The following is a 12657-nucleotide window of genomic DNA, read 5'->3' as shown; positions in this document are numbered from 1 at the left end:
CTCGGCCTCCCAAAGTGCTGGGATTACAGGCGTGAGCCACCGCGCCCGGCCAAAAATTTTTCAATTTAATTTTGAATGGGTAATAAAGTCCTGTGATTTGAAAACCAGAGATTATCAAGAGATGGTAAATGGTCTCCCCCACCCATGTCCTCCATCTGTTTAGTTCCTCCTCTCCCCAATAAGTAAACACTTTTAGTTTTTTGTGTCCTTCAACCTTCTTTATTCCTCTCCAAGTAAATACAGAGTTTTATTCCCAATCCTACCCCTCTTCACAGGAAAACTTGTTCTGCATCCTGCTTATTTCATTGAACATAGTATTCTGAAGATCTTTTAATATCAGTTTGTAGAGAGCTTTCAGTTAGCCTCTTAATTTACCTTTTTTCTCAACAGATCAAAACTGCATTCTTGTTAGTCATTTACACTTAAGTATAACCGCATTTCAGTGCCTTTGTAGCTGAAAGAACTGCTGAAGCAGAAAGGTGGCTGTGTGTCTGGTGATGCAGACCCTTGCTATCTAAAGACCTTAAGTCTCCTTCACTTAGCTAAGAAAATTCTGTCTGGTTTCTTGCCTCTTTTATTTCTTTTTTCTGCCCTTCTCTCTTCTAACCTCCTTTGTTCTTTTGCCTTCTAAATGCGAATTCTACTGTTCTTATAGCCAGGATTTATCTTTCCCACACCTTTCTGATAACCTAATATTCTCAAGTGGAGAGTCTGGGGGCACGGGAAGGAAAAGAGGGTGCTTTAGCCCTAGACCACTATGGTAGAAGCGGAGGAAGTTCAGGTGTAAGGACCCCAAAACTTTTAGCCCTCAATAAGGACATAGACATTGAGAATTAAATTATATATTATTCTCATAATTCTTAGAATTTTGGACTTATTTTTATGCCCTTCATCATATATTACCACTTGAGATCTAAGAACATATTTTAGCAGCTGATTTGCTTAGACATGGAAAGGTCTAGAACTCTTCTGACAACACCTAGGTCTATCTCTGGCATGTTTCTTTAATATCTGAATGATCTCTAATTTAGTTTGTGCAGATGTTATCCTGGACATCAAAGATTTGCAAGGAAAACAGCCGGGGTAAGTTTCCTGCCATGTTTTCCTAAAGGCTTTATATAAAAATCACTATCCTCCAATGGCATTTGGAAAAGAAAAGGTATTCCCCATTCATTACACATTCACCAGAGTGGTCAAAATGAAACAGACACCTAATACCAAGTCTAAGTGTTGGCAAGAATGTAGAGTAGTTGGGTCTTTCATTCACTGGGGGTGGAGGTATAAATTGGTATAACCCCTCTGGAAAGCTGTTCAGCAATATCTACTAAAATTAAACATATGCCCATGACTCAACAATTCCAGTCACAACAGAAAAATGTGGAAGAGTCCTCTTAGCAGCACTATTTTAATAGGCAAAAACAAACCTAAGTGTTCATCAGCAGTAGAAAGGATAAAAGAATTATGATATATTCACACAGTGGAATCCTATACAGCAAATGAGCATGAACAAACTCATTTGTTATACATGTGCACACAACTTGGAGAGGATCTCACAAACGTACTGTAAGACAGAAGAAGCCAGACAGAAAAAAAAAGGGTACTTACTGTAGAATTCCATTTAGATGAAGTTCAAAATTAGACAAAATTCATCTGAGATGTTAGAAGTCAGGATAGCAGTTTCCTTGGTGGGGCAAGTTAGGAGGGAGTCCCTAGAATCCTCATAATATACTTGATCTGGATGCGAGTTACACAGTAATCATGACTAATGATGGGAAATGTCTGCTTTCTTTGGGCACATGGATAAAGAGGCATCATTGCAGACTAACTGCTTGGCTGTAGTATGTGTAACACTGGGATGTTGTGCCTGGGACATGACAAGTTACTTCCTGTTCTGGTTAGGCACTCCACCCCACATACCCTGTACATATACCTGAGGGACCTGACTGGGTTATAACTTACCTTTTTTTTTCTTTCTTTCTTTCTTTTGTTTTTTTTTTTTTTTTTGAGACAGAGTTTCGCTCTTGTCGCCCAGGCTAGAATGCAATGGCACAATCTTGGCTCACCACAGCCTCCGCCTCCTGGGTTCAAGCAATTCTCCTGCCTCAGCCTCCCGAGTAGCTGGGATTATAGGCATGCGCCACCACGCCCAGCTAATTTTGTATTTTTAGTAGAGATAGGGTGTCTCCATGTTGGTCAGGCTGGTCTCGAACTCCTGACCTCAGGTGATCCACCTGCCTTGGCCTCCCAAAGTGCTGGGATAACAGGCGTGAGCCACCACGCCTGGCCATAACACCTTGTAATTTGCTTTTCTTCCTATTCCTAGAGGATGCCTTGTTTTGCAAGAGCTTGATGAACTTGCTCTTCAGCCTGCATGTTTTGTATAAGAGTCCTGTCATTCTGCTGCGTGACTTGTCCCAGGATATCCATGGGCATCTGGGAGATATAGACCAGGTACTATAATGAGCCTTCAGTACAATACCCTGTGTGGGGATGGCGGTCAAGGGAACAACCTTACTGTCATTACGTCTCACCTCTCTTTTTTTCCCCAGGATGTAGAGGTGGAGAAAACAAACCACTTTGCAATAGTGAATTTGAGAACGGCTGCCCCCACTGTCTGTGTAAGTGTTGTAACTGAGCCATGCAGAATGGCTTTGTTATTCTTTCCATTCTACTCCATGTGAAGTGACTTGTGTCATATAGTGGCTTGTGTCCTGAGACCTGTCACCCACCTGTAGGTGGCCAGGTGACCACAGTTATTATATTACCCCGACAGCTGTGTGTAGTGAATCACACCAGGCATTCTTTTCTTTCAGTTACTTGTTCTGAGTCAGGCCGAGAAGGTTCTAGAAGAAGTGGACTGGTTAATCACCAAGCTTAAGGGACAAGTGAGCCAAGAAACCGTATCAGGTAAGATAAGTTCAACTGGGATTCCAGGAATTGACATGAGCAAGGTCAAAATTCATACTGGGCTAGTGCATAAAAATGGAGCCCCTGAGCTAAATTTCCTATTTGCTTTTAAGCTAGATTTTTTCCTATGTGATGAAAGAAGTAGAAGATCGTATGTCTTATCACAGTACAATTATTAATTCACTCTGCATACTGAATGTTCATTTTCCATAAAGACTTTTAGTTAGTAGTAATCAATTTCTAAATCTCCTTTACTCTTAACTAGAAAATGAAGTTGGGTTTGAATGTGCCAATTTTATTTCTCTTTAGAAGAGGCCTCTTCTCAGGCAACTCTGCCAAATCAGCCTGTTGAGAAAGCCATCATCATGCAACTGGGAACTCTGCTTACATTTTTCCATGAGTTGGTGCAGACAGCTCTGCCATCAGGCAGCTGTGTGGACACCTTGTTAAAGGACTTGTGCAAAATGTACACCACACTTACAGCACTTGTCAGATATGTGAGTATTTGAGACAAGCAGATTCACCCCCACCATTCTACCCCAGTGAGCCAGGAGATGAGGCTGGGGCAGCAGCCCACTGCTGCAGAATGTCCCTAAACAAGGGAGCGTTTGCCTCCATCTTGGCAGGCATCTCCACAGGCCAGGGAAAAAGAGTTTATAATTCTGATCTGCTTTTGGGCCAGACATGGTGGCTCATGCCTGTAATCCCAGCACTTTGAGAGGCTGAGGTGGGTGGATCACCTGAGGTCAGGAGTTCAAGACCAGCCTGGCCAACATGGTGAAACCCCGTCTCTACTAAAAATACAAAAATTAGCCAGGCGTGGTGGCGGGCACCTGTAATCCCAGCTACTCAGGACACTGAGGCAGGAGAATCACTTGAACCCGGGAGGTGGAGGTGCAGTGAGCTGAGATCGTGCCACTACACTCCAGCCTTGGCAACAGAGACCCCATCTCAAAAAAAAGTAAAAAAATATAATAAAAATCTGCTTTTGGAGGCCTTTAATTCCTTGGCATGTATGTGGCACCTGATTGAGAATGAATGCCTTTTTAAAATACCTTCTAAGGTTTAATCTAAACTATAACTATCCTAGAATTAAATCTGAGCCCATAATGCATAGAAATTATACCATTTCTAACCAGTCTGGACACTAAAGAGATGTTTATTCCTTTTTTCATTCCTTTAACATGTAAGTGTTAAATGCCTTATAGATCAAGTACTAAGGTGAGGAAGACAATTATTTTTTATAAAAATACAAGGCATACCCTGCCCTTACTGTTTATGTTTCTAGCAACAATCCATATTAAATACTTAGAAAGGCACAGATAACCCAAGAAAGATGTGGATCACCCTGCATCACAGCAGTGCGGCTCTCTCAGAATGTACAGTTCTAGCTACAGGTGGCTAAGCTGCTATAGTGGAAATACTGAGAGCCTCTTCTCTTTGTTGGCATCTTTAAAAGGAAAAACAGCAAAGTTGTTGGTTTTTTACATACAGGGACTATCAACCTGAGAAATTTTTAAAGAAATGAGCAAGTCAGAAACAAACCCTTCATTACCTATTGTCTGGGAAGCTTAGGAGCTTTGGAGGAGAGGAATAAGGAAGCCTTGTGTCTTGGCTTCTCTGTGAATTTTTCTTTTCCCTCTTCAGTCAGAATGATGAGTCACACTCCATAAGCTCACTACAGCAGTCACTTGTAGTTTCATAGGATAGTCTGCTAAATCTAGAATCTTTTTTTATTAGTATCTCCAGGTGTGTCAGAGCTCTGGAGGAATTCCAAAAAATATGGAAAAGCTGGTAAGTTGAGAATGCCTTTCCTAGGAATGGGGGAAGCACTTTTATTGCTGGTTACATTGGTTTCCTTTTCCCTTGTTGCAGGTGAAGCTGTCTGGTTCTCATCTGACCCCCGTGTGTTATTCTTTCATTTCTTATGTACAAGTAAGTGATTCAGAGGCAGTACCCAATAGGTCTTCAAGAAAGGATTTCTTACATGCCCAGGGGACTCTTGATCATCTGAACTGAGCATATATAAACTTTTTCCCCTGCTTACCACAAGCTGGAGGCACCCAACAGAGACCAAGCCAGGGCTTGAGGGCTTTGGAGCAAGGAGATCTTTATTTATGTAAAGAAAACTGTTTCACTTAATTTGGAGAAAGGAAGCATATATGTTTGCATTTGAAGCAAGGAAGGAACAAGCATGCTTGGGCTCATGGACTTGGTTTATTCCTGGGTGACTGAAAGTCCATGCCATGACATCCTCTGAGAGTGTGAGCAGAGTAGCAGCAAGCACATGAAGAAGGGCTGTGAGGAGATGGCAGTGCAGTGAGGGCACTTTCAGGGAAGTGGAAGGATGTGGGCTTTGTAGGTGTCATTTGGTCCTAAATACCATCAGATTCCGGCAGTACTTTAATCTCCTTTACTGTTTGCTTAAACCAGAGTTTTTTAACCTCACCACTATTGACATGTTGGGCTAGATAATTCTTTGTTGTGGGACCTGTTCTGTGCATTTTGGGATGTTGAGCGGCATCCCTGGCCTCCGCCTATCAGACGCCAATAGCAGCCCCCTAGTTGTAACAGCCAAAAATGTCTCCAGAAATTGCCAGTTGTCCTTAAGGGACGGAATCACCCCTGGCTGGAAAGAGGAAGAAACAAGAGATCTACTATCTTCTAAGGCCACTTAGTCATGCAGTAAATGTATCACAGGGCTGTTACTGATCTTTGAGGAATCAAAGAGAATGGGTCTACTAAGTGTCAATCTCAACCAAGATTCTAGAACCAATTATTTATTTATTTATTTATTTATTTATTTATTTATTTATTTGAGACGGAGTCTCGCTCTGTCGCCCAGGCTGGAGTGCAGTGGCCAGATCTCAGCTCACTGCAAGCTCCGCCTCCCGGGTTTACGCCATTCTCCTGCCTCAGCCTCCCGAGTAGCTGGGACTACAGGCGCCCGCCACCTCGCCCGGCTAGATTTTTGTATTTTTTAGTAGAGACGGGGTTTCACCGTGTTAGCCAGGATGGTCTTGATCTCCTGACCTCGTGATCCACCTGTCTCGGCCTCCCAAAGTGCTGGGATTACAGGCTTGAGCCACCGCGCCCGGTCTAGATCCAATTATTAAAGTAATGGATTGTGACCACTTTGATAGTGATGCTTCACTTGTTTTCTGCCTCTGCATCACTTACAGGCACAATATCATTTTATCGGTAACTTGCCTCAGTATGTGTATTCAGGGTGCCTCTTCCCCTCCCTTTAAGAATCGGCAATTGGCTGGGCACGGTGGCTCACGCCTGTAATTCCAGCACTTTGGGAGGTTAAGGCGGGTGGATCACCTGAGGTCAGGACTTCGAGACCAGCCTCGCCAATCTGGTGAAACCCCATCTCTAATAAAAATACAAAAAATTAGCTGAGCATGGTGGCAGGCACCTGTAATCCCAGCTACTTGGGAGGCTGAGGCAGGAGAATCGCTTGAACCTGGAGGGCGGAGGTTGCAGTGAGCAAAGATCGCGCCATTGCACTCCAGCCTAGCAACAAGAGCAAAACTCCATCTCAAAAAAAAAAAAAAAAAAAAAGAATCAGCCATCAAGTGGGCTGTCATCTGGGTTTAGCTGAAGGAGTTCTTAGTAATGGACTGATAGCTGAGACTCCCTGTCACCTTGTCTTTGTATCAGTTTTGTGATCTGGGTCAGGAATGCATCATCGTCCATTTTCTATATCCAGCCATCCAGCCAATAGTCAACTGTCATAAAGCTATTACTTCTGGTCCTCTCCTTTTATCTCACCCAAATGCTTGCAGGAATGCTTTCTCAAACCTCATGCTTGTAAATTTTCATGTGGGTGCCATTCGTCAAACAAATCTGTTGGATATATATCTGTCCATTACCGTATTTGGGTTTTGAGTTTCCTCATCTCCAAGTCTTAATGATACCTATAAAGCCACATTTCACAAAATATCCTATATAGACTGAGACAGTCCTCAAAAAAAGGAATTCAGGGAGAGATGCTCATACCGTATTTCTCACCTTAGAGATTCATGGTGTCCATTTGCACATTAAAGGTGCCGAGACCAGCCATGGTGGTTGATGGAGGTAAGAAGATCACTTGAGGCCAGGAGTTTAAGACCAGCTTGGGCAACATAGTGAGACCCCATCTCTACAAAAAATTTAAAATGTAGCCAGGTATTTGCCTATAGTCCCAGCTACTTGGGAGGCTGAGGCAGGAAGATCACTGGAGCCCAAGACTTGAAGGCTGCAGTGAGCCATGATCCTGCCACTGTACTCCAGGGCAACAGAGTGAGACCCTGCCTCAAGAAAAATAAAAACAATGCTGAGAGTTCCAATAGTATGTTCATTAGTAGTTTTCAGATCTATTCAAGAACATTTTTTTAAAAATAACAAATGTTACTACTATTTGGCAGAATAATGTTCCATAGAGTACAGTCTGGGAAATACTGCTGTTAGATCCTATTTACTACCCTTGTTGTGATTCAAAAGTCACATTGTCTAATCATTTTATTAGAACAGGTAATATTTAGAGAACCTCTACCTTGTGTGTGATGTGTTAAGCTCTTTTCATACATCATCTCATTCATCCTAGCTATAGGTTTTGATTAGTAGTTATCCCCATATGCATGATGAAAAAAGATTAGAAAGGTTAATCAGAATGCCCAAGAACAGACCATGAGCAAAAGGCAGATCTGAGACTTGAACCCAGCTAGTTAGACTCGACAGCAGGAATTGGCACACTTTCTCTGTAAAGGGCCAGATAGTAAATGTGGGTCATACAGTCTCTATCACACCTACTCAACTCTACTATTAGAACATAAAAAGCAGCCATAGACAACATACAAATAAACGAGCATGGCTGTGTTCCAATGAAATTTTCTTGTCAAAAAACAGACCGTGGGCCAGATTTATACTATGGGCTATAATTAGCCAACCATTGCTCTAGAGTCATACCTGATACTTGTTGACACGTAAAATGTTGAAAGGTTTTGGATTTTCGTGTTTCTGAGCCCATTCTCAAGCATTTTCTTCTGAGAATCACTACTACTTCCTAGACTATTATTTTCCCCTCATTACACAGTAATCAGTTTCATTTCCTCCCTGGGCATTCCTCCTCCATCCATATTTGATTTAAAGCCTTACTGACAAGTCAGCTGATCTGCAGGCAAACATTTTACATTTTTCTGTTTTTGTGAGGTGTACTTAATGAATACCCCTGGGCAAGAGCCTATGCATGGTTCCATTAACTCCAACCCTTATCTAGAAATGGGGATCGCATTTTCCACATCTCTCAGTGAACTGTTACTCTCTTGTAGGCCCCTCTTCATTTCCCCAGTTCCTTAGATCTCAGTGGGAAGAAAGCAACGAAAACCATTGCTCCAACTCTTAACATTCTGCCCAGAACTGTATACCTTTAAAAGATGCTTCTCAAGGGCCGGGTGCCGTGGCTCATGCCTGTAATCCCAGCACTTTGGGAGGCTGAGGTGGGGGAATCACGAGGTCCAGAGTTCGAGACTAGCCTGGCCAACATGGTGAAACCCCATCTCTACTAAAAAAATACAAAAATTAGCTGGGCATGGTGGCGGGCACCTGTAAACCCAGCTACTCAGGAGGCTGAGGCAGAATTACTTGAACCCAGGAGGTGGAGGTTGCAGTGAGACAAGATCACACCACTGCACTCTAGCCTGGGCAACAGAACATGACTCTATCTCAAAAAAAAAAAAAAAAAAAAGAAAAAAGAAAAATGCCGGGCATGGTAGTACGTGCCTATAATCCCAGCTACTCAGGAAGCTGAGGCAGGAGAATCGCTTGAACCTGGGAGGCAGAGGTTGCAGTGAGCCAAGATCACACCATTGTTCTCCAGCCTGGGCGACAGGGTGAAACTCCATCTCAAAAAAAAAAAAAAAAAAGATGCTTCTCTTCTGGCTCTAATTTTAGTCCTGCCTAGATCAGTTGCAATGGGCAGGGAACAGGGTTGATCTAAGGAGTTGAACAGGGTCCCATCTTGGACACAACCTCTGGGAAGATGGTTCACTTCCCACTTGGTCAGTGAGGTCAATCTGTGACTGCTTCCTTGCCCCCGACTTAATAGGGCTTCACCCTCTACCATCCTCTATCCTGCCTTCCAGGGCCAAAACCAGATTCCTACATACCAGCCCCTCTGGAATGTCTACAGTTCCTTATTTTCCAGAACATGGCATGTGGAACAAACCTGTTTCTCTCATGGCTCCAGTTGCAGAGCTTCTCTGTATTTTCAGGTCTGTTTCTTTAATTCTCTTGTCCTCAGGGAGCATGGTATGTTCCCTTCCTAAGAAGGTTTAGAACTCCCCTTGAGGTAAAAAGCTTCCTACATTTCTGTACCTTACATTTGGTAGGTTTTTCTCCCTAGTCTCTCCTGACTCAAGTCTTGATATTATCAGAATCCTATATGCCTTTTGGTTCCTTTTATTAGTTCTTCATCCCTCTCCAGGAGCTCTTTATTACCCAATAATTACAACACAGGGAAGTGTTCTGTGACCCTTTAAACCCTTCTTGAGCATAACAACCCATTGCACATAAAATGTATCTAGTTTTGGCTTTGCTGAGTAACAAAAATAAAACATATCTGGTGGTTGCTTGTAAGTGGGAAGACTGCAGGGCCCTGTAGCAGCCTCCTCAGCTTCCTCTCCTTTATGGAATCCTTTTAGTCCAGTGGCTAAAATAGAAATAGAAATGCCTATTCCTGCTACCACCTTGACAGTCCCGTTTTAACCACTCTTTAGTACTTCACCAGCCCCTTGGCTGACCCAGTGCAGTAATAGTCCCGCCTTCAACTTCCACGTGCCAGCTCTGAGAACAACAGATTGTAAACCTCCCAACAATTAAAAAAGAAAAATATGAGGATTACAAAGCATCACATTTTTTCCCTACCTTCTAACATCTGCCACACAGATAATCCTATTTACTCCAGACTTGGCCCTCATACCCTGTGTAATTACCTTCTAAGAAAATTGCCACTGGCTGGTGGGCGTGGTGGCTCAGGCCTGTAATCCCAGCACTTTGGGAGGCTGAGGTGGGCAGATCACCTGAGGCCAGGAGTTCGAGACCAGCCTGGCCAACATGGCGAAACCCCGTCTCTACAATACAAAAATTAGCTGAGTGTGGTGGCGCGTGCCTATAGTCCCAGCTACTCAGGAAGCTGAGGCACAAGAATCGCTTAATTTGGGAGGCGGAGGTTACAGTGAGTCAACATCGCACCACTGCACACCAGCCTGAATGACAGCAAGACTCCGTCTCAAAAAGAAAAAAAAAAAAAAAAATTACCACTAGCATGCTAGCTCTACAGAAAAATCATCAGGAATAAGAGAATGTGTTTCTGTTTCTTTAGAATAAGAGTAAGAGCCTGAACTATACGGGAGAGAAAAAGGAGAAACCTGCCGCCGTTGCCACAGCCATGGTAAGCTGCTGACACTGACCATTAAAATATGGTCGTTAGTGAACCCTGAAAACATAAAGCGAAAGAAGCCAGTGACAAAAAGACCACATGTTGTATGATTCTATTTTCATCAAATGCCCAGAATAAATAAATCTACAAAGGCAAACTAGATTAGTAGCAGCTCGAGATGGGGAAACTGGGGTGACAGCTAAAAAGGGTATGGAATCTCTTTTGGGGGTGATGAAAATGTTTTAGAATTGACTGGTGATGGTTGCACAACTCTGAAAATACTGAAAAGTACATTGTGAGTGAATTGTATGGCATATAGCTCTATAAAGCTGTTACCAAAAAGTGTGTGTGTGTGTGTATGTATATTATATACATGACTGCTTCTCAAATCAGGGATTTTATGATCAGATAGAGCATCTCATTTTTCCTCTGAACCAAAAACATTTTATTCAGGAAGCATCAGAAAATCTTGAGTTGAGGCCAGGCGCTGTGGCTCAAGCCTGTAATCCCAGCACTTTGGGAGGCCGAGAGGGGCGGATCACGAGGTCAGGAGATGGAGACCATCCTGGCTAACATGGTGAAACCCCGTCTCTACTAAAAATACAAAAAATTAGCCGGGCGTCGTGGCGGGCGCCTGTAGTCCCAGCTACTCGGAGGCTGAGGCAGGAGAATGGCATGAACCCGGGAGGCAGAGCTTGCAGTGAGCTGAGATCTGGCCACTGCACTCCAGTCTGGGTGACACAGTGAGACTCCGTCTCAAAAAAAAAAAAAAAAAAAAAAAAATTTTTGGTTTAAAAAAAAAAAAAAAAAATTTGGTAATCCAATGGGGAGAAATTATTTTTAGGTAAAGTTGGTGAATGCAAAAGGTGCTCCCTAAAAGATGTGTAAGAGTCAGCGAGGGTACAGGAAAGGAGGCACTTAGTACATGGCTGGCAAAGGTGAAAATTAGTACAGTTGGCCGGGCGCGGTGGCTCAACCCTGTAATCCCAGCACTTTGGGAGGCCGAGACGGGCGGATCACGAGGTCAGGAGATGGAGACCATCCTGGCCAACACGGTGAAACCCCGTCTCTACTAAAAATACAAAAAAAAAACCTAGCCAGGCGAGGTGGCGGGCGCCTGTAGTCCCAGCTACTCCGGAGGCTGAGGCAGGAGAATGGCGTAAAACCCGGGGGGGCGGAGCTTGCAGTGAGGCTGAGATCCCGGGCCACTGCCACTCCAGCCCCGGCGCGACAGAGCAAGACCTCCGTCTCAAAAAAAAAAAAAAAAAAAAAGTTAGTACAGCCTCTCCAGAGGCTTAGCAATGACTACTGAATCTCAGAAGATAAACATACATTCTGACGTAACAGTTTCACTTTTAGGATATACAGGCCTGTGTACAGGATGGTCCTCACAACATTATTCATAAAAGTGAAATATTAGAAACAAAGATATCCATTAATAGAGGACTGGCTAAATAGGTTATAGTATATTTATACTGGAGAGATACGAAAAAAATAAACATCTAAATGTTCAGCTCTCTGGATTTAGCTCCAAGATAATGTTAAAAAAAAAATGTGTACAGTATCCTCATGGGTTAAAAAAAATATATAAATATATATACACACACAAACACACAGACACACACACATATATACATATACACACACACAAAAAGTGTATAAGGACCTACAAATTACAATTCAAGTTAGGGGGAAAGATATATAATCCCAGCAGTGAAAACTCATAACCAAACCAGAACAAGGAAATAGAGCTAGGGTCAGAATAGGCTTAAGAATATCAAGTTAGAAAAGCAACTAAATTTCTGCAAATGATCCTGCTCTCCTCAGTCTCTAGATAACAACAAATACTGGAATTATAAATGGAAAGGATCAGTGCAATTATCTCTACTGGCATTTGGGTCCTTCCAGATTGAACTGTCAAAAATTTTAGATTACTGGTATATAAGTAAAACTGCATTTGATTGGAAAACAGACTTTTCCCCCAAAGCCATACACAGTTTTGTAAGTGACAACTTCAGAGGAAAACTTCAAAAACAGTTCAACCTGAAATTTGTCTTATGTTCTTCGCCCTTAGGCCAGAGTTCTTCGGGAAACCAAGCCAATCCCTAACCTCATCTTTGCCATTGAACAGTATGAAAAATTTCTCATCCACCTTTCTAAGAGGTCCAAGGTAAACATTCTCTTATTATGTTCTTCCATTCCCATTTACCTTCTTGACAGATCTAGCAAACTAAAGCAGCACAACTACAATGGAGGAAAAAAGACTCTGGGCCATTTGTGTGTTTGCCATCCCCCCCCCCCCCCCTTTTTTTGAGATGGTGTCTCAT

General features: G+C 42.8%; 1 protein-coding gene across 1 annotated transcript in view; it reads left to right on the top strand.

Annotated features, from left to right (window-relative positions):
- FANCI (FA complementation group I) overlaps window positions 1-4850 on the top strand; it is a 68933-nt gene extending 64083 nt beyond the window's left edge. The window contains 6 exon segments of the mRNA XM_017890148.1: window positions 1032-1083; window positions 2324-2451; window positions 2550-2618; window positions 2814-2907; window positions 4648-4701; window positions 4783-4850. Of these exon segments, the coding sequence (XP_017745637.1) occupies window positions 1032-1083; window positions 2324-2451; window positions 2550-2618; window positions 2814-2907; window positions 4648-4701; window positions 4783-4850 (465 nt within the window).
- The last annotated feature ends 7807 nt before the right edge of the window (window positions 4851-12657 follow it).

This window comes from Rhinopithecus bieti, unplaced genomic scaffold, assembly GCF_001698545.2.
Source record: "Rhinopithecus bieti isolate Rb0 unplaced genomic scaffold, ASM169854v2 scaffold_20154, whole genome shotgun sequence".
In the NCBI taxonomy this organism is placed as follows: domain Eukaryota; kingdom Metazoa; phylum Chordata; class Mammalia; order Primates; family Cercopithecidae; genus Rhinopithecus; species Rhinopithecus bieti.
Note: the sequence above shows the minus strand (reverse complement) of the source record. Positions and strands in the feature narration are given on the sequence as shown.